Source organism: Hippocampus bargibanti, linkage group LG02 (genome assembly GCF_051943395.1).
Source record: "Hippocampus bargibanti isolate YZ-2025 linkage group LG02, ASM5194339v1, whole genome shotgun sequence".
NCBI classification, from domain to species: Eukaryota; Metazoa; Chordata; class Actinopteri; order Syngnathiformes; family Syngnathidae; genus Hippocampus; species Hippocampus bargibanti.
Window position 1 is genome coordinate 13,474,780 of NC_142735.1, and position 23,266 is coordinate 13,498,045.

At 40.5% G+C, this 23,266-nt stretch overlaps 2 protein-coding genes across 4 annotated transcripts in view; one reads left to right on the forward strand and one right to left on the reverse strand.

Moving 5' to 3' along the window:
• ids (iduronate 2-sulfatase) overlaps positions 1 to 20,816 on the forward strand; it is an 81,233-nt gene extending 60,417 nt beyond the window's left edge. For both annotated transcript variants that reach the window (XR_016114148.1, XR_016114149.1), the window contains one exon: positions 20,689 to 20,816. The gene's annotated coding sequence lies outside the window, so the exon portion shown is untranslated. The remainder of the gene's footprint in view (positions 1 to 20,688) is intronic.
• The window catches only part of aff2 (ALF transcription elongation factor 2), a 127,911-nt gene that overhangs the window by 52,789 nt on the left and 51,856 nt on the right, over positions 1 to 23,266 (reverse strand). For both annotated transcript variants that reach the window (XM_088989481.1, XM_088989480.1), the window contains exons 3-5: positions 20,494 to 21,148; positions 19,767 to 20,155; positions 995 to 1,039 (exon numbers count right to left, since the gene is read on the reverse strand). In XM_088989481.1, coding sequence (XP_088845607.1) covers positions 995 to 1,039; positions 19,767 to 20,155; positions 20,494 to 21,148 — 1,089 coding nt within the window. The remainder of the gene's footprint in view (positions 1 to 994; positions 1,040 to 19,766; positions 20,156 to 20,493; positions 21,149 to 23,266) is intronic.

A 23,266-nucleotide genomic window follows, 5' to 3' on the forward strand; every position in this document is an offset into this window, starting at 1 on the left:
GAAGGAAGGAAGGAAGGAAGGAAGGAAGGAAGGAAGGAAGGAAGGAAGGAAGGAAGGAAGGAAGGAAGGAAGGAAGGAAGGAAGGAAGGAAGGAAAGAGTCAAAGATAGCCCCTGCCTTGCACCCAAAGTCATAGAAGTGGGCGGCAACCCATATCAGCACTGACACTTCGAAAATGAATTGATGGCTGAAGTTAACACCAAAGTGAACCATGTTTGTGTAGCATCTGCCCTGTTGCTATGTTGTGAAAGAAAAGTGAAAACATCTGCAGCCTCTGCTCCAATGCACCACACTTCACACTCGGAACTTGCAGAGCTTTCCACTTGACAGGGCTTAAAACCCCCGATTGAATTTATTGAATTCAATTGGGAGTTTTCAACGCACCAATTTTATTGACATAAAGCATCTCATGCGGCGCACAGCTCGCGATCTGTCACACAGGCTGTTGACCAGCTTATTGATTTGTGAGGGGGAGAGGTGACTGACAGAGGGCACTGAGCAATGAACAGGCACACAAAGAGAGTATCAAGAGAGGTTGGATGGAGACAATCCCAGTGATGGCTGACAGAGGAAAGTGAGCGGGAAGTTCATATCACATGATTTGATATGCTCTCTTGACGGCTTGCAAGTGTCCATCGTACTGAAGACATGACTCTACTCTCACCACGATTTGGGGAAAAAAATGCAAAAATAAAGACTTATGTAAATTGTTTGCTCAGTTAGCCAATGGAGATATTTTTGCTTTACATAATTTGACAATTGTGCAAAAGCTCATTCACCCTTAAGATAAGCCAACCAAACTCCCACTACATTTATGTTGTATGTTAAATTTCTCTCCACCCAGTTTTCCTGTCTCCAATTGTCTATCTCAAGTAGGAAAACTTAGCAGGCAAACTCAAAACAGCTGATGATCATTGCAATTACGGTGTTGTGCATGCATTTACGTGTGTGTGCACGTAAGTGTCTGTTTTCAGAGTGCGTGGTGTACAACCTACCCGCAAAATCTCTTCTACACAGCTGGAGTCATTTGGAAGGCTGACCTGCAGAAAACAAATGGAAGACCAAGAAATGTCACCATTAATAGAAAACATCAGAGAAAACTATAACATGGCTTGAATTACGTGTTTAAAAAAAAGAACATCTGCTGCAGATCGCAACGTAAAAAAATGCACTCATCCATATTTTCGAGACCATTTCAACGATGCAAGATTTGGGCAAGGACCAGGTCAGCTATGGGAACCACTACACTATTAAGGCTCCATTCGACGGGGCTCAAATGGTATTTAACATTAAATCATTCATAATCGCTTCAAATGTATAATTTCAATTCCTTCAAATCTTCACAGTTTTCATGCTGTCATTCCCATACATTCTTCTGGCAGTATTGTTGTTTAGCAGCGGCATGGCTTTGGTTTTCACGCGACCCTTCAAAGATCAGTGGATTTCAAAGTGGATAAATACATGTTGATTATATTGAATGTGCGAGATGAAATAATTCATCGAAAGGGCCAAACAAGATCCAAATAAAACAGTGGCCTCTGTTTTAGAAACAAAAAAATAAAAGGTTATATGTCAGACAGAAAACTAATATAAAAGTTTTTAATCTTTCCACCTGGCTCCTAGCAGTTTTTTAGATCTCATTTGGCACCTTGGTTTTAGCAAATAGAAAGAAGTCTGAACAATTTGGGAGGTTTATATTAATTTATTTATTTATTTATGCATTCTTTTCAAACCGAAATGATATGAATATCAGGCACGGTCCACAAAGCCGAACTATCTACACTGTATATGTGACCGAGGCACAACTAAACAAATGCTCAAGTTTTAGTTACGGTCAAAACTAAATCAGAGATAACAACGAAATGTCTCTTATTAAACTGAAAGAATAAGCCAAACTTTTTTTTTTCTTCTCTGGAGCAGCTGCTCTTTGTGGTGCCAGTTCAGCCAAAGTGCATGTTGTACTTCTTCCACTATTCGAAACAACAACAAATCATTATTGTCTCTGCTGGATACGCACACTGCATTGTTAGCTAAATGTACCCCACACAAGTATAAATGCCACTGCCAAATGAGTGTTTCCAAAAAGCATTTGAAAACAAAATAAAACTGTGTGATGGACTAGGTCCTGGCTTGGTTCTCCCTGACAGGCTCAATAAAAAACAGGAGTGAGGGATAAAGGAGCAGCTGGAGGAGAGGAGAGCAAATCCCTCCGTAACCATAACCTCTGTCGCACAACATCGCTAGCTGCACCAACACGGGCTTCAGGAAACATTTAGTGCCTGCAGTAATGACGATGACATCACCCTCATCCTGAATTACCGCAAGTGAAACAAAAAGGAAAACTAGCATATGCTACGAATCCCCCCAAAAAACAAGGACTTGACCATTAAAAGTGTAAATCGACATTGCCAATCTCTGTATCTTTTATTTATTTACTTATATAATAACATACAATCATTCCGAGCAAGCTAAACCGTCGCGATAAACCGTAAGGATGTGGTAAGAAGTACATCACTTTTCTACATAGATCTGAAAATAAATGAGCGTAAATAAAGATTGTATTATGGGTTATTGAACCATTTACAAGTCATTCGTAACACCATCAATATAGTAAATTATAGGTGCAATTCGGAGTAGAGCATTATCAATGTGAAATTCATGGCACCTGGTACTTGCATATTAACTTTGTCACGTTTCACATAATAGCATTCTCCATTTGGTTGATGGCTTCCCCATCCATTCCATAGTCTAAACATAAAAAATGATGTTCTCATTATAGATGCAATTGTGGCCACTTTGGGTGCTAGTGACGATGAGCTATTGTCTGTTGGTATGGCATCAGAATTCGGTTCGCATGAGTTGCCTTGAGTTAGACTCGAGTCTCCATGACTTGCATAGCTAAAACCCCAGAAAGACTCAATATCACGTTGACTTTGCACCAATGCATATGAATGTACAAGCATTGCCCCTGAACAGTTACAAATATGCATTCGATTATTTGTTTTTAAAATAAGTATGTTTGAGTTTTGCATATGTAAACCCACCAGGATGCTGCAAAGTGTGGAGCAATTATCACCGTGTGAGCGAAAAAGACCATTACATGTCCTGAGTTCAAGTGCAAAAGCCAGACAGTGAAATGTAAGCTAAAGTAAAGCCGTGTCTGCTACCCCACTGACTATTGATGTTGCATTTCCTTAGCCTGCTAAAGCAAAGACCTGAAAGCAGGTCTAAGTTGTGGCGTCAGTGCCGCTGCGCAAATTTGGTGAATTAATTAAGGTGCAGGCAGATATACAGTATAGCATAAATGAAAAGGCTTGTTTTGCCTTCTGTACAAGTATTTGGTCTTAATTTTCATATACGTAGCTCACATGCACCTTCAGACAGGATGGCATACTGAATGTAATGTTAAAAAAGAAAACATCATTCTAACAACAGCCTCAAGACTGTGAATAGTGAAAGAGGTTTTGTCTCACCAGCAGGGTCTGCGCTTATGAGTGTGTTTTTTAACATAGTCATGAGAAACGGTTGCAGTACAATCCAGGAAAAAAAATTGAAGTCTCAACCGGAGGAGAGGTGAAATAAAGAAAAACAAGAATAAAAAAGAAAAAAAGAGAAGAAATTGTATTGGGGGTATAACCAAAGCAATTACTGAGACAAAAATCCCTTTCTGCTCTGATGATGGATGATGTACGATACTAGTGCAGCGTGTTCTACCGGAAACAAATTCCTTGTGTGTTCTACATACTTGGCAATAAAGATGATTCTGATTCTGATGTATGTATGTATTTATTTATTTATTTGATTGATTATTCTTATTACACTCAAAAATCAGGAGAGTTTCATTTAACATTCCTAGCAATAAAATTACTAATTTTCCCAGAATTCCACATTTCTCACTTGATAATACGTATTTCCTCTCACATTCCAAAAACAAGCATGACAGCCTCTAAACTGTCCCTAGGTGTGTAAGTGTGAGCCCTGCGATTGGCTGACAACCAGTTCAGGATGTCCCCCGCCTACTAACTAAAGGCAGCTGGGATTGCCTTGACCATGCGACCCTTATGTGGATAAAGCGGATCAGAAAACTGATAGAATACATCCTAACACAACTCACCGTCTTCAACCACTTTCATGTCATTCAGCACACACATTCATCACTGAAAATATGGTCATGCTATGAATCATTTGTGGCTAAATATGACATTTCCACGACCTCACAAACACTGACACCCTCATGCATTTATACTTTCATGCACTATTGTGCGCCAACTTTTTCTCCTTGCTTATTTCCTGCCACACCCCCCCCCGCCCAAACAACACATTTATTTAGCTGTCTCTCTCCCTCCAGTCGCTCTTGTCCTTCATCTTGCTTTTTTCCTTTCCAAGCTGCACTGAGGCAGATAAGCAGTTGATGTACCATCCAATTATATGTCGACATTGAAACATTGCTTCAAATAACTCTGTCATTATAGCCCGGTGCTGATTGGACTAGATCTACTATATGTATGCACTCGACTGTGAGCAAGGTATTGTGTGTACATTAGTGTGTCAGTATACGCTGAAGAGGGGGTTCATTTTAAGTTCAGACTGAGCTCGATGTGTGACTATTTTAGTCTCTGCCTTATTCCGTGAGCCAACTCTACAGCTGTACCCTATGTTTCTTCAAATATGCCTTTGTCTGACTTGATATTTAAGATAAATAAATGCAAACTTTGCCGACAGTTGGTCTTGCTTCTTTTGGTTCTTCACAAGTTTGAATGCTCAATGGTCTAAAATCTAAATTTTCAGGTATGCAAAATACTGTAATATACAATGCTGGTCTTCTTCCCAACTACTATTGAGGTGCCCATTAGCAAGGCATTAGAGCAATGGCCTGAGCTGAAGAAATGCAGCGCAGTTTGCACACTCTGACAACTCTCCATGCATGTGTGTGACACAAATGCACAGCTGATAATAAGTTACATTTCCCTTGGAACAGTATGACTATATTAAAATAATTTATTTGTGTGTTGCTCCTGGGAGAGCTGGAAAACAGGCAGGACAGCGGCTCTCGAGGACCGACTTTGGACACCCCTGTTTTATAGCACCGAGTTAGATCATTTGTGTTTGAGAATGTCGTATGCTATGTACGATATATGAAGAAAGAGCCACTGGTGGAAGGAACCCTACTATTTCCAAAATTTGTGATTTTTTTTCATAAATTCATTTTGCTTCCAGTTGCTTCGGTCCGTTACAAACATGTTTTCCTGAAAATTATTGCACCGAGATGTAAGCTTAGCTTGTAATATGCCAATATCTTACTTATCTCATCAAAAGTCAAAAATATGTTCAATGAGGACAATGTCGATGACAATTAGCTCTTGCATACATTTGTGTCTCACGCATTAAATTATACAAGCAAGTAAATCTTTTGTTAAGAGGTGAAGAAGCGTGTCCAGGCAGGCTGGAGCGGCTGGAGAAAAATGTCAGGTGTGATGTGTGATAGAAGGGTTTCAGCGAGGATGAAAGGAAAAGTGTATAAAACAGTGGTGAGACCAGCCATGATGTTTGGACTGGAGACTGTGCCCCTGAAGAAAAGACAGGAAGCAGAGTTGGAGGTAGCAGAGCTGAAGATGTTGAGGTTTTCTTTGGGAGTGACCAGGTTGGATAGGATCAGGAATGAGTACATTAGAGGGACAACTCATATTAGAGGCTTTGGAGAGAAAGTCAGAGAGGCCAGACTGAGATGGTTTGGAGATGTCCAGAGGAGAGAGAGTGACTATATCGGGAGAAGGATGCTGAATCTTGAACTGTAAGGCAGGAGACCGAGAGGAAGACCGAAGAGGAGGTTTATGGATGTGGTCAAAGAGGACATGAAGGTAGCTGGTGTGAGAGAGGAGGATGCACAAACCCGGGATAGATGGAGGACATGTGCGCCCCCTAAAGGGAAAAGCCGAAGGGAAAAGAAGTAAATCTTTTGTTGACAAACGAATCCATAAAATGTCTTCCTCAGCAATAATTGCAATTTTTACCAAGTAACAGGAGGCGTAATTTCCATAAAGCTGACCAGAACTGAGTTTCTCCGCTTCCTCAATGAGAGACGGACTACAGGTTCTAAATGTCAAAGCCAAAAGTTAAGCAGAACTGCATCGTCTTGTCTGGGATGTACAAATGAGCCTTCAACATACCTATGTTTGCCATGAAAATTGTGCATATAAAAAGTAGTTGTCCATGGAGCTGCATATTAAATGACTGGTGTCATTTGACTGTTCACTGCGAAATGAGCTTCATCCACAAGTGAAAATGCAATCAAAGATGTCTTTGTGGAAGTTCATGTGCGCTTCACAGTTTCCACTTGTTTCGACACATGACACTTGGCCCTCTGTAGTGCTGGCCCTATAGTCATTTTGACAACAAAATCCATCCTCTGCCGAGCCCCAACAGGAGAGAGGGTGGGGTAATGAGTGCCTTATTTGCATTAGGCAGTTCTGCCCATTAAAACAGGTTCATTTAAGCAATGATCTAAAAAGTGGGTGAAAAGTGTCCATTCATTTTTAATATAAGAGGTATTTTGACAAAAAAACATGTCATATATATGTTGTTAAGATACACTGGATTGTTTTTTCAATTGTTGGTATAAAAAAAAAACATCAAGTGTGTGATTTCATAAATCCTTTATCAGATCGCCAACATCATTTGGCTGTGAAATGCATATGACCAAAGAAGCGACGAGGATGGAGTTAAGAGAAGCCATTGCCATTGGACCATATACGTACAACGAGATTGGACTGAGGTTCAATAGATTAATTAGCCTTGTTTTGTGGTGAATAACCGCCCAGAACAAGTTAGCTGCACCATATACTTCAGTCTGTTTACAAAGTAAATGTCACCACAAAAAATATAGTTTTAGAGATGGCGTGGAAATTATTTTGCTTTGCCTACCACACACCTTCCACTCTGTATGATACTGTACTTATTTCGAATGTACGGCCCGGCCGATTAATCGTCTGGACAATTACGATTCTTCAAACGCTGCCCAAAATAATCGGTTTAATGGGAAATGCTTGTCAGTTATCTTTAATTTCAGCGATCAAATTATAGGATATTTACACACTGGATGTAAAACGGGTTTCATTATTTACTACATGTAAATCTAGACTATAACCTTTCATATTTATGAATAAATTAACTGTAAAGGTCACTTTTTTGACCTGCCAGATGACAAAGTAGAATTTTTAGGACTTTCTTGGGTGAGCAATGCAAATTTTGCTGTCACTGTTTTACACCAAAAAGTCAAATAGTAACATGATAACAACATGCAACATAAATGTGCTCAATATTATAATTGTAACAATGAGATACAATAATAAAAATGGTTGCAGCCCATACGTGGTGCAAAAGGATGTTTGCGCACAACTGTGTTGTGCTGACAAATGGTAATGATGTCTTTAATTGACTTCATCACAAAATAGTTGATGACAAAAACAATGTTTTGTTATTCAGCCCACATTCACCAATAGTTTGGACCCACCTTCCGAGTCAACAGCGTGAGCATGAACCTTTTCTGGAGTTTCACAAAGGTTTTTAATTGGTATAAAAAAATAAAAGCAGTGTAAAAGATCCATGGAGAAGGTTTCCCAATGGCAATGAAGTTAGGAGCAGTGAATAGGCAATGATTGACAGAATTGTGTTTGTTTGTGCACAGCAACATTCAAGCTGAGTATATATGATTTATTCTGTTGGCAGGAAAATACTGGGTATTTGTTTTGTATTCTTGGCAGAAATTGCGTGAGAGTGCGAGTGTGTGTATGTGTGTGTGTGTGTGTGTGTGTGTGTGTGTGTGTGTGTGTGTGTGTGTGTGTGTGTGTGTGTGTGTGGTCTCTCTGTGTGGTTCTCTGCATGATGCCTTTTTACCAACTAAATGAGTGGCCCTTGAAAGGGTGACAGCGGGTGGGTGATGGAGGGTCATCAGTAGTAAGACAACAAAACACGAGTTTGTAGTTGTTTCTTCACTCACATTTATCAACTTTGACTTCAACTAGTTCTCCTCATAACATGACATAGCATTTTACATTCATGAACTCCTTCATTGCCAGACGTGCATAAATGAGTTCACTCAGTGCCAGGGTTTTTGTCACTGTCACTCGAATTCCGGGACCCGCAGAATATTGAGTTTTAGGACTACATAAACAATCAATGCAGCGTAAGAAACAGTAGACGCTCTTCTTTCATCAGAAAAAGAGTTAATTCCTAAATTATATGAGTCTGAGTTATATGAGCTTGAAATGAGGGCGGCTGTCCAATATACAATGTGACACATACATATTGGTTTACATAGCGCTTTAACAACAGCTGAAGCTGGAACAAAGCGCTAACATGGAAAAAAGGGAAATACTGCCCTCTTGTGGAAGTGAAAAAACACTGCCAGGGGCCATGGCCAGCGCTTTATCCGCACCCAAGCAAGAAAAAACAAAACCCGTACAAATTCGGGAATGGCGCTCTACGTCATGAATAAATTAGTGAATGAGTTCATAGAAAATGGTTTATTTACCTGGATGCCATTTTGAAGTGTGTGTATGTGCGTGCACACACATGTGTGTTTACGTGTGTTAAATAAAGGGTTGATGACGTAATAGCTAGTAATTATGAAAATGAGAAGTATAAAACTGACTGATTTTGGATTTGGATCTGACTTTGTTTATATGTGGGATGATGATTAATTTGGGCAGTAGCAGGTTATCACACACTCTGTGTAGATTTTCAAATTTGACATGTTTCAAACCAAGTCAAGGAAGTTATATATTAATGGTTAGCATCTTCTTACTTGAGCATTTTCATGAAAAGGTACTTTTTGGTTAAAGGTCTCAGAGCATGTTGAAAAACACAAAAAAATAGCATTTATTATTCACAACATAAAAGTTACCCCAAATTTGTAAAATTGTTCAGATGTAAAATAGTCGTCGTTTTTTTCTGCAGGGGGTGTGTATTCAGTACAGTACACAGTACACCCACCCATTGTTGGACTAAGAATGGGAAGGATCCCAGTGGCAGGGTGTTGGGAGTATGGGACAGGAGTCAAACCTCCACCATGCACCACAACACTACCAAATGAAACAGAATATTGACGAAAGTACAGTCTGCCGTGAATGTATTTAGTTTATTTGGCAAAAGAGTCCAACATTAGACAGTCGACTTTGTCATGGCTTCTCTTCAACCTTTTGATTCTCTACTCCATCCTCTCACACCTTTCTCATCTCCCCCCTTCTCTTAACTCCCTTCCTCTCTCTCTCTCTCTCTCTCTCTCTCTCTCTCTCTCTCTCTCTCTCTCTCTCTTTCTCTCTCACCCTCTCTCTCTCCGTGTCTTTCGCTTTTATATTCATAGGATTTTAAAATGTCTGTAATAGCCCTGCTAGATCAAAACACTCCTCCCACTGTGCTTGTGTGTGTGCGCGTGCGCACATGTGTGTCACTGTGAGCGTGATTTGCATATCGCAGCTACGCTCTGATTGGCAAACTGGCAATGCCGAGTCCAGCGGAGCATATTTTTTAAGAGGCCCTACCACATCCACAAAGTCGGGAGCAGCCACTAGTCTATATCAGAACCTAATGAATAATATGAGGACCCTAGCAGCAGGGATTCTCCATGAATTGTCCTGTAATGCCAAGGGCAATAAAGATTTTTATAACCATGTTTTTATGGGCACCAGACATAAGCTGTTATGAAATAGTCTGATATTTTACAAGCCGTTTGGTCTCGGTTTTATTATCTCAAATGAAGTTGCTTTGTAATGTATCATATTTGAGCAGTCAAGAATATCAAATATGATGTTTTATCACCTTCATACCCTGGGGAATTAATATTAATTGACGCTAAGTGTGTAATCCCTTATCATATCAATCAATTGTCAATAATTTGATTGATGCTGCATAGCATTGAAAATACAAAAAAAAAACAGAACACGCAATACTGAGATATGTCTGCTATAAATGGTTTGAAAAATGCACACGTGCAGAAGGAAAAATAATGCAACCATTTAAAAGCCTGTACATTTGTCGGGATGCTAACCAGTGAGCTCTCCCATTCTTCATTTCAAAGGCCACATGGGGCAGAATACAAGAATACTGTCAATCCATCCACAGATAAGAAGGTTGGAGGACAAAGCCTCCACATGATCCATATTCAACACTTATACTTGGCCTAAAGGCTGAGATTGCAGCAGGATCATGGATGCAATCTTCCAGAAAGGGATGGTGTCTGCCGCTCACTCACACATCGACCCCGTGTTATCTGGCGAGGGGTCCCTGACACTTATCCGACTGACTGCACATTGTCTGCAAGGAAGTCACCTCCTAACTTGCAACTAAATGGGCTAACAAACAAAATAGTGACATTCACAAAGTTTTTTTTCTGCTTTGTTTAATTGACATGAAGGAGTAGTAGGAAAGTAAAAAGTTCAATCGAGCTTTGAAGTAAATGGTTGAATCCTATATTTTGTCATTTATTTCAACGAGAAGACTCTCAATCTTTACATAGTTACAGTTGGGGAGGCTTTATTTATCGGTTGATCTGTCGATCTCTCGACCTACCTACATACATGTATATATACATACACACATGGTTATTATGTAAAAGCTTCCTCAAGCTCATCGCTGCACAACCCTTATATCAGGTACATAGACAAACCGGAGACCTGCAGCGAGAGTCCACAGAATTACTACTGTGATACTAGACCACCATCAATGGGAGGTGCAGTGTGCCGAGCGCTCTGCCCTGCCCCTTCTTGAACCAGCGAGCACTTATTTAGCAGTGCGATAACAGTCACTTTATCTGACCAGCTTCTTGAGCGTGGAAAAGAGAGGACATGAAATGGAGTTTTAGTTGAGATGAGAGCTCCTTGAGGGTCAATATTACACACCTTCAGATTTGCGGCGATGGCAAAAAAAAATCAATGATTATCATTGCAGCTAATCCACTGCTGTAATGGTAATGCCCAGGGTAAACACTTTGTTATAGTGTATACAGCATGCTAAATAACCGCAGTCATTTACCATCCACGGCTTTCCATGAAACAGCCATGTAACGAGAAATAAAGCAAGGCATTTGTGGCATGTTGTCCCCATTCATGACGCTTGAACATCTCGACAATACATGACACACTACTAACTGAATATAGCACCCAGCAAGGGTGCCATTCATTGTAGTATTTGTTTGTACTTATGAAAGTCCACGTTTTATGCAATTCCTACCCCAGGTAATATGTGTGTGTGTGTGTGTGTGTGTATATATATATATATATATATATATATATATATATATATATATATATATATATATATATATATACAGTTGCAATGCCTAAATAATACAGGTGGCAGTATCATAAGTGTGCATGTATTTGTGTGTATGTCTTGCTCACGACTTGATGGCCTGCGGGATGTTATGCAAAATGAGGCCAGCTGTTTGCTAAATTGGCAGACAGTGCTACAGTTGAGAGAAAAACAAGTCCCAATGTTCCGCTGCTGCCAATTCAGTGAAGACGTTTAGAAAATTGAAATGTGAATTTTATAGCCAAGATTTCAGACCCAAGAATCCAGTAAAAAAAAAGGGGTGGGGGGTTTCAAAAGCCGCAGTGGATGGAGAAACAGCTTGTCACGTTAATCAACAGCTTGGTATTTGTTCTACATTTTGCATGTTAAAAGTTACATTTATTAAGCGTCACAACAACCGCTCCCTAATAACAAAAAAAAAATAACTTCTACTTTGTGTAAGTTTATTTTTTGAGGAGGTGGGTGGAGGTCTTGGAATGTATCACCCGCATGAAGTGAGAGAACACTGCATTTCCATTTGTATTGTTACAGTCATGAATAGCCGGTGTCTGAGGTGTCTTCAGAATCAGAATCAGAATCATCTTTATAAGTACAGTGATACCTCAGCTTACGAACGCTTTAGCTAACAAACTGTTCCCCTTACGAACATTAAATTCGCAAGAATATAATCCTGGCATACAAACTAGTTTTCGGGAAACACACGGAGCGTCACGGTCGCTGGCTAACTAGTTTTCGGCGGATAAACACCAAACCACATGGCTGAACAGCGCAACTGTGGCTGCCGAACTACTTTTCAACACCCCCTTTCTGCATATGTGGCATACGTGGTTTGTTATCAAGGATAGATTTGCTATTATGGGACTGAAAGAGACCCCACCGCAGGCTAGTGTTCAGCCGAAGAGAACACAAATCAAAATTACGATCGAGCAGAAGAAGGAGATCATTGAGAAACAGTAACGAGGTGTGACTTAGCGTCCCAGCTCCAGAATGCTAAGTCGACCATTGCTACGTGTGGCTAAGGGTGTTTCTGTGTTGTCTAAGCAACGGTCTCAGACAATAGAAGAGGTTGAAAAACTGTTGATTTGGATTAACGAAAAGCAGCTAGCAGTGTGTGAGGGTATTATCGCCGAGAAAGCACGGCAACTTCACTCTGATATCATCAAGAGGCAACTACATCAACGACCATCACAAAGGTAAATGAAACAACTTCACTATACCGTACAGTTTATTTCTTTAATTGCAATACAACAGCACATTTGTTATACATAAAATAAGGTATATTTTGTGTTGTGTGTTTTATGGGGTGTATTATGTTTTATGGGGACCTGGAAACGGATTATTCTCCTTTTTAATGGTTTCCTATGGGAAATTAATGCTTGGAAGACACACTTTTCGCCTTACACCTACTTTGTGGGAACCAATTAAGTTCGTAAGATGAGGTATCACTGTATATCGAACACTAGGAATTTGTCTCCGGTAGAACACGCTTCCCGACAGTGTGTGGATTTTCTTGTTCCTCGTGTCAAGTGTCTTGGTGCTTTATAGTTTCATACCAAAGATTTCAAACGGTAGTATTTCATAAACAATGTCCAGGTTGACATTCTGTCTCCAGAGACAGTCCTTAAATCAATTGGTGTGTTGATGCAAAACACTGACAACGTCAAACAAGATGAAACCTCAAAATCTTTCTGGCAAATAAGAATGTGGATTTAATTAAAAAGCAACTAATGTAGGTCCTCCATATAAATGGAGAGGTTGGTTTATTTGACCAAAAAAGAAAGCCCTAATTATATTGATGTTATTACTAAAGAAACTTGAATCAAAACACACTGTTATTGGATAATTAATTCCGTCATAATTGATCGTTTGGCATTTTGGGAGAGAAGTGAGTACATTTAATTCCTGCCGCTAATAATACCGTCCCCACTTAAAAGGAATTATGACCTCGGCAGACAGGAAGAGAAGCAGCCTCACCGGTGAAGTGTTTTAAGAGCACACTGTGAGTTTATCGGAGCTTTTCAAAGATAAGAGCAGCAGAGTGAATTAAAACAGTAAAGTTGTGGCCCACAGAAGAGTCAGCTGGCAGATGATAAAACATTCTGTGGAGCTGAAGAGTGTGGATGATAACTCTCAGAAGGCCGTTCTCTTAAAGTGACCTCTTTTTCACATTACACAAACTCATTTGATCCATCGCTAGCATAAAAATATTGATCACTCCAGCGAGCAGACTCTTACGGATAGTGAAAACTAACATCTGCAATTTCATCACTGCCAGAGCAGTCATCATTTTAATGAAAGGAAATCATCATTTGTCTATAAATCAGAACATGGTATTATAAATTGCTGTCTCCACACGCTTGATAAAAAGTATCCATCCAATTTTCGAGCGCATTTAATGAAAACGTACCGCCCAAAAAGCCAAAAGGTGTCTTCTGCAAATAGCTTTGTATTGAGGGAGATTCAAACAGGCCTTTTATTTTCCAGATGCCATTTTGTTTTGTCAGACAGAAGTGTCACATGCTGAAGCAAGAAAAAAAAAACAGGGCATAAATGGAAGTCTCTTCTGCGAGCTGAATTTGGTTGCCATCACCTTATGCTGATTACTGACTGTAGCTCTAAGTCCATCCTGCTTCTTATTTACCGCTACATTAGTGGCGAGGCACCGTGTGCGCTTTTACACATGACCGACAGAAATGCTACAGCGGGTCTTCAAATCAGTGTGAAATTACATCAGCTTTATTCTTTGAACTACTTTGAAATGTAACCTGTGACAGTACTGTTGCAAATGCCACCTGTCAGCTCAGAGTTTACTTTCTTGCCACTTCACCCACGGCTCTAAATATTCTTGAATGTTGTTTATCCGTATATTTCATACAAACAGAGATATGACCTGTGTTTCGCAGAAGCATCAAAATCTTTCACAGCGTTTTTATCTCTTTGGGTTTATCAGATGTTGCCTATCTTTGCTCATTTGAAATAAATGATCAGAAATATTATTTGTGAAGTATTTTTTTTACCCAATGGAATATCGCATGTCATTTTCTTACTTTGTTTTTTGTCCTAGTTCATTGATTGCAAGCAATTCCTTACGCTTTTTTTCTCCCCTCTGACAACAGCTTCACGTGGAAGACAGTGTTTGGAGCTAGCTGCTGAAGAAAGCACAGCAATTAAATTCAGATATTTCCCTGAGGAGTTAGTATCAAACCAGGTCTTATATTCACCAGGCGGATGCAGAATTGACTAATATGAACATTATGTTGTTCTGTGTCTTCTGGAGGAATACATCCCCTTCTGTGAGCTTCCAAATGCTGCCTTCAATATAAAAGAAACTGCTATTGCTAAATGATATATCACAAAACTGCCTACACATACAGTTCATGCACAATTTAATATAATTCTACAAAAAAATATAAATACAACTATAAATTCATGTTAACGTCTGTGTAAGCTCTCAGTCGTACAGGAGTGGTCCATCGATGAAAAGGTTTCTTCAACCGTCATCTGTACATCTTTGAAGTACAGGTTCAAAGAAGTACAGATGACGGTTGAAGAAACCTTTTCATCGAAATTCATGTTTACCATAATCAGATTTAAGTTGTTGCTGGTCAATATGTATGTGAGTTGTTGACACCCATATGTGCATTTTACAAAAGTGTCTGGAAGTAGCTTTAAGTCGACTGTAACTGTGTGAGAAAATGATCAATAAGGCAATCAATATCTCCCTCTTACGCTCACATATACACTTGTGCGCACACACAGATACTCCTGGGAACAAAAAGCGCAAATCGATAATTCCATAGTGCTAACAGAAAGCTTCCACAGCATCGTGAAGTCTTTCTGCTTACATGCACGCATGTGCTAGTACAAACATGCACATACACACCGAGTCCCATATTGATTATCTTAAACTATTTCATGGCACATGAACTCATTTGGAAACTGTTACATGCAAAAATCAATGATGGTGATTTACTGGTCTGTATTTGTAGTCCTAGGGGGTTATTTTGTTGGTTTTTGCACTCATGAAGCTGGTGTTGCTGTTTACGCTGAAAGCCAACTTTGACATTTTCAATGCGTGGACCAAAGTAATTGTATCCCCCGAAGACAGATGTTTGCGTTGTGTGTGGAAATGAATGGAGAAAGAGATGTTTACAATGTGCGTAAGTATGAGGAAACAAACAGTAATGTAAAAATGTCCACAAAAAGGAGAGAACATTTTACCTCGTGTTGATGTGAATCAATAATGTCAGTATGTCAAATGTCCGAAGTGGCAAATTCAGCAAAAAACATTTAACCTTTTTGACACTGTTTTGACACGTGAGAGACACCACATGGCTCAGATTACTCTCCCATGTGTAATATACTGATGTGGGATGGCGAGGTGGGTATTCTTTAGCTTCAGATGTATCAGAAGCTCAAAGTGGAAAGCTGTGACCAAAATAAGCCTTTTGACACCCACGTCTCCTTGAAGTTGAAAGCGATTGTGAATTTTGGTGCTGACATAGGTGCTCAATTGGTTGTGTGAACCTACTTTGTCTACATTTACTGAAGAGATGGTCATGTGCTGTTCTGCTTCACAACTTGGCCTCAAGCTAAATGTGAATAAGGTCTGACTTCTGCCGTTTTTCCTCTGATGTACAAATTTGAGGGGAAGCCAATGTGAAAGGGACCGACATCTCGATCACTGTCAAGTTCTCAATTGCAGTAGAAGCACAGCCCACACAGCACAGTACACTCTACAAAACCTTGAATAAACATTCGGTAAATGGTACCACAACTTCAAGTCTGTTTACTTAGCAAAGTTGTATTTCTAGTAATCTTCCAAAGTTGGATCCGATTTAGTTTTAAAAATCTCAAAGGGAAAATAAACAGTATCACTCTCCATAAACATTTCCTGTCTACACATCCAATTTTAAGAGAAAAACAAGAGCAACAATAAATCTTAAGCCCATCCATCTTTCATCACAAATGTTACCAGTTTGTCTGCTGTAGACATTTTTTTTCTCTTCAGAAATGTAAAGGTCGTTAACAGCATGCATTGACATGCGGGTGCAAAACTATAAAAGAAGCATCTTGTGTTTGAATTGTTTCAGGTGCTGTCATTATAGTCCCCTATAATAAAGTCTCGGGAGAAAATTTATTTTAATTCCTCTGTCTGACCACATCTGACTGCGTTTCTCCTTCTCAACGCCATATGCTCCAAGCTCCATCTCGGGCTCATTTAGAAAGCCATGCACACGCACACCAGCTCCATCAAAGCAAGGGAACAGCTGCTACATTCGATAGGGATGACTACTCTCCTGTCACATAGTACACGTGCACGCACGCACACACACACACACACACGCACAACACCGAGCTGGATGTTTCATGCTGGTTTGAAAAGGCAAGTGAGAGCGATAAAGATGGAGGGCAAGATGGAGTAAGAGAGTCAAAGAGTACAGACTGGATGGAGTTTGAAATGTACCAATTCATTTGACAATGCAATTGTGTCCAATTATATTCAATCTGAATCCGCCATGTATAAAGTACCAGAAGTCCCATTCAATTTGAGCAAAAACAAGAGCTTCAGGAGGTCCAAGATTTAGACCTTTATGCAAGGGACTGTTTTCTGGCAATCAAAAAAATATGCGTGCTCAGTTAATTGGCATCTAAAATTAATGAATCTCAAGAATCAATTTTGTTTTTGTCTCATTCAAAAATTACTGAGAAAAGGGCCAACTCCAATGGGAGCCTATCAGCTTTGGCTATACAAGCCAAACATATTGGCAACCAATCAACGTCCGCCTCACACTGTGACTGACAGTTATTGCCACAACAACCCGAACACAGGAAGCCAATACATTAAAGGGGCTGTTAGAAAAAGGCAGAGCTTTGAAAAAAATCTGAATAATCGCGACTTAACTAACACGCTAAAGGGGTTGAAAACAATTAATCTCAGTTAACATGCTAATGTTACACCTTTACAAATAATACACTTTGATGAATAAGAATCATCTTTATTGCCAAGTATGTAGAACACACAAGGAATTTGTTTCCGGTCGTACAGGTTATTGTATTAGATCCTTTGCCACACCTTGTGTTTACAGCAACAAACTGTGCAAACAAGCACACATAGTCAGCAAAAAAGATGCTTCCCAGGTACAAGTTGAGTGAGAAACAGGCAGGCTAACAATTGTGACGCTTCCAAACAAAGTAACTTTAAAAAGATTAATAAGTGTCAATTATATGAGGTTGAGCAAGCTCTTTCCCAACCCTCTAACTAGAAAGCTGCATGGACCTGTCGTTCTGCACACACCAATCAGAAGACTTTTACATGTATGGTTTACTTCGTATTGGCCAATCTACGAATTGATGACATCTAGGCCCCCAGGAAATGAAATGTATATATGCACTACTCAATTATATGAAAGCACATTTTTATCAAGCAACATCAATATTTTGTCCAAGCTCCAATATCTTGACCATTCATGAGTATCTTGCATGCTGTCAGCATGGGCTCCTTTTGCAGACAATATCCCCAAATAATGCAATATCCATTCTGAGAGTGACAGAAAATCAGAGTTTACTGCCTTACTGCCTGACACCACATTCTGTACAGTATAAGCAGGATAAAAAAATGGATGGAACAATATCGACCTTCAGCAAGTCCTCCACATTCTTGTTGCTGTCCTTAGCTGAAGATGCAAAATTTATTTTGAACTGTTGACTGAATAGCATCTCTATACGTCTGTGTAAGCTCTCCAATGGACAGGAGTGGTCCATCGATGAAAAGGTTTATTCAGGCGTCATCTGTACTTCTTTGAAGGTGTCGGACGTTTCGTTTCTTATCCAAGATGCTTCTTCAGCGAACTAAAGTCTTACTGGTAGTATAGGCCCTATATATATCCCTACTGTCCAGACATGGCGGTGTCGGACACTGCTATGATATGTCCCTGGGGGGAGAAGAGGACTAATCCCTGCAGTTCCACTGATAGCTTCTATTGCCCTGACTGACGACGGGCCTGATTGCCCAATTGGCCCTGGGATCACCTCATCAGCAACATAGGATTAGTCATGCTGATGAGGTGATACCAGGGCCAATTGGGCAATCAGGCCAGTCGTCAGTCAGGACAATAGAAGCTATCAGTGGAGCTGCAGGGATTAGTCCTCTGCTCCCCCCAACCCGAGGGCAAGGTCCTATCATAGCAGTGTCCGGCACCGCCATGTCTGGACAGTAGGGATTTATATACCGTATTTTCACGACCAAAGGGCGCACCGTGTGAAAAGGCGCAGTCTCATTTATGTGTGCCATTTCTGTATTTAACAAACAAGTTGGGTGCACCGGATGAAAGGACGCAAGTTTTATATGCCGGTACATATCATCTACTGCCTGATATATACATCATATACATCTACTGACTGTACGTCCGCCTCAGAACAACACACAGGCATACAAGTGTGCGTATTAATAAAAAAACAGATTGGGAGCAAAACTGAGTTTGGTAGTGCTTTATTTATTAATTACAAAGTAAGAACATTTTGTAATCATCACTCAATAGGCGTCGGCATGGTAAAAACAAGCACATTACCGGTAACAGTCAGTAATTAAAACAAAGTCGTAATTAAGTCAAAGTCGTCATCCTCTGCCTCCGAATCGAACAGCTGCGCTAAACCAACGTGGCAGGTTCGCTTTCCTCACGGTCAGTCACTTTCTGTGCAGTGCGGCTCCTCGGAAATTATGCCGGCTTTTCCGAAGCTCGAACCACCGTGCCAGCAGACATGTTACCCCAAGCATCCACAATCCATTGGCAAACTGTGGCGTAACATCCAGCCCTTTTCGTTTGCCTTAATAATGACGCCTGCTGGAAATGTCTCTTTAGGCAAAGTCTTTCTTTTAAAAATCACCATCGGCGGGAGTTTCTCTCCGTTAGCATGGCAGCCAAGCACAACAAGAAACAAAGCCTTTTCGCCAGCTTTTCAGAATAATTCGCTGGAAGTTGCTGCGCTGCCGTAGTCCTGGCCCGGATGGAAAATGGCACAGTTTCATAAAACGCCAGCACCAAGACGGACCTCCTTGGAAAGCCATAACCATGTCTCTTTGCCATTTTCTGAGTTGCTAAAACAGCAATGTTCTGCATAAAGCACATACCTGTTCTTGTATACACAAACCACGCCCAAACATCCCCCCTCATGCTCTCTACCACGTCCGCCTCATGGTGGCCTCTAATGTCCGGACTACAGGGCGCACCGCACATTTTCAAAAAAATCTGAGACGTTTATATGCGCCTTATGGTCGTGAAAATACAGTATATAGGGCCTATACTACCAGTAAGATACCTTAGTGGTAGTCCGACACCTTCAAAGAAGTACAGATGACGGCCGAAGAAACCTTTTAATTGATCATCTCTATACCATTGACCACATTGGACAAATATATCTGTTCGACGAATCTACGAAGTGTCATTATTGTTTCCTTACCTCCGTGGTGTGGCTCAGACTTAGTTTTGGCAGTTTATTCTTCATGTTCCCAGAGTTTCCACCGTACGTTTGACCACAGTTGAACCCCTCTGGGGCAGCGGCAAGTGGTTTTAATTGAGGAGAGTCAATAGGTGCCTGGTCCTGGCCATCCATTGGGCGAACGTAGGCTGTTGGCTTCTGCTGCACTGCAATAGACTTCCCTGATAGGCCACCAAGTGGGAATGTAGACGTAGGAGTGGTGAGACCAGGTACAGGAGCTGACAAAAGTGATGTGGAGGCCAGCGGAGAGGAGGGCGTGGACAGGTGGGAGCTTGGTTCAGTTTCTGATGGGGAGCCGGACAATTTGTAGTGACTAGCGTCCACGGTTGAAGATCGAAAATGGGCACCATCTGTGGGTGTCAGGAATAAAATAAATAAATAAAACAGACAATATGGAGCTGTTCTGTGCTCCTGAAATCTAATCGGACATTCAAAGCTTCTTTGAAGTATAATAATTTATGATTAAACACAACTAGGGTTTTTTAAATTGCAGTCGTGATCATTGCCGAAGTCAGCATCTCTTCTTCATTCAAGACAATGATTACTATGGCAACACATTAACTGTAATGTTGCTAATCGTGAGTTGGTTATTTCTTATTTAATGAATTTGCATGCTGATCAATATGTAAACTGTTTTTGTATGGGGAAAGGAGGTAGAGACAAACTTTTTTTTAAACTGTCCACATACCTGGTAAAGGAAGTGTCTTAGTGGGGTGTGAAGAATGCCCTCTCCTCGAGGAGGAGGAGGAAGCGGAAGAAGATGACGAGGAAGGGCTCAAATCTTTTTTTAAACCCAATTCATCTTTCAGTGAGCTGAAAATCTCATCATGCCTTTGGAATTGATGTTCTTCAAACATTGAGACTTTCCCCCTTCCATTTGCAGCTCCGGCAGCCTGGCCATGCCCTTGCCCCATCCCCAGAGTGAGGCCTGTTACTGGCGTGCTCAACACATGGCCTCCTTTTCCCCACTCCACGGAGCATCTGGACTTTTTGGAATTCTGATGTGGAAATGACTGCACACTCGATGTTGACGCTGGAGGTTGCGTAGAATTTGAGGATCCCAAGGACGCACTTGGATTTTTTGTTTCCTCACCTCCCTCCACTCCTCCCACATCTGTTCCCGTGTCTCCATTCAGGTTGGCGTTGAAGAGCTGCGACTCCATTGCGGCTCTCTCAGTTGCTGATGTGGTCGCCGTTTGCAGGGTGTGGCTGGTGGCACTGCTGCCTTTGGGGATTCCCACTAAGTGGCTCTGGTTTGAATGGCTGGTTAACAGGTCTTTCATTTCTTCATAGGAGCCAAGTGTGTTCTGGACCCGATTTGCCAACGCGTCTCCTTTATTAGTCTGAAAGAAATGTGGAGGAGACAGGGGAGAGAAAAATTGACAGATAGGAGTATTAATTAGGTTTCCATTTTTCTGTTTTATTTCTAAGCACTTGATGAAAAGCCCTCTTTACGCATTCAGAGAGGAACAGGAAGAGATGAATTGGTTGACCACTGACAGGGCACCCGGACAAGATGATTAATTAAACACATGCCATCCTTAAGAGGGTCCAGTCTGGGCTGTAGCAGTAAAACTAATGGAGCAGCAATCATTATTAGCCTGACCTCCGGTTCCCAAGAAATCATCGAGAGGAGGACAGTCTTGCTTCGACTGATTTATGATCCAAAAGCCTCTTTAGCTGTTATGTGCTCATTCTGAGATGTTCCCCGGAATAGTTAAGAGTCTTTGACAGCTTCTTTAATGATGAAACTCTACCATTTCATCATTCACTGTTTCAGCTCGAGATCCTTTCCGAAAGGCAAGGACTTAAAGAGCGGTGGTTGTCCCCTGATTACCTCATGTGTCTTCTCAACCACATGGGGCTGATATTATTCATGAGACCAAAATTAATACATTCATGGCACCTGTCGATAATTGAGTGAAGACAAGACAGATGGCAGACAAACCGAAATTATAAATAAGGAGGAACTCTGTTGACAATGACTAAAACAAAACGATTCGTGGCACGCTTGCATTTGCTCAACAGGTGGAAAAACAGGTCGAAACTTTCGTCATGTAACGTTTCCTTAAATAACTCACTTGAATTGCACTTTTGTGTGTGTTTGTCGGTTTTGTTTCTGTCAACAATCATGCAGAGTAATAATAGCCAACGATCCACGGAGAGATCTTGCTGAGCAGGGACTTCTGCAAGTGTGTTTTATAAACCTTGCAAAATTGAAGATTATCCCCAGTATTGATTTGCTTAAATCGAATACAATTTCATCATTGGATGAAAATTACTACTACAAAGCATTATTGCTGCCTTTGACTGTCACAGATGGTTTCAGTTTTGCCCGAATGAATCACTGAAGCACTGGTTAACAACACATCAGTAATGCTGTGATTTCGTTTGAGGATTATTACTATTATTATTACTTACTTTGTCAATTCATTGTCCAATAAATGGCACAAAGAGGTCAGACATTCATCTGTCTGAAAATATAAATGTTGAATCTGATTTATGCACCTTGTGAAAGTTAAAATGATGTACGAGGCAGATAAAAAGGAGAAATGGGAGTTTAAATAAATCAATAAACAAATGAGCCTAATTAATTGGTAACAAAATCATTTTACAGATAATGGAAGCTACCACATAAAAGAAGGAGAAGAACGTATCTACGTATCATATATGCACACGTCTTCTAATTAATTAGACATGCAATGAAAGTTATCATTTTCTATCTTGATTCAAAGGGGCCTTATTTTCATGGGCGGCACAAGCCCAGTGCAGAGCATGGTCTGACTGTGCACAGGCATGGAGCTTTCATTATTCTGGTAGTATTTTAATAGACGCACTCAGAAACAACAACATATGATGTTTTGGGCGTGAATAAAAGCTTACTTCCTGGCCACTCAAATTCATCGCAAGAGAAGTACACGGTTTACACAGCGGAATTATAAACAGATTCGGTGCAGGAGATTGACTTGCGCCAATTTTATTTTTTAAAGAACTGCAAGAACAAAATTTGCGGATGTTGTAATGATAAAATCACAAAATTTACACTTAAACAATATTTATATTTCCAAAAGTCATCGCATATGTATATAAATGTATATAAATCGCATATGTATATAAATCTTCTTAACAAATCCAACCATTCGTTATCTGAACCGGTCATGGGGGTGTTGGAGTCTAACCTTTGGACAGCTTGTGGGGTGCACCCTGAACTAGTTGGCAGCTCATGAATAAAAATCTTGTGGCTGAAGAGGCTGAGAAAACAGGATGGATGAGAATTCACAAAGACGCAAATGGAAAACAGAGAAAGGGATGAATACCTAGGTTTGTGTGAATGTCTGCTAACACGCTCTTGTGTGTGTGTGTGTGTGTGTGTGTGTGTGTGTGTGTGTGTGTGTGTGGGTGTGCGTGTTTCTGTGTATGTGTGAGAGAGAGAAAGAAATAGAGAAAGAGAGAGAGAGAGA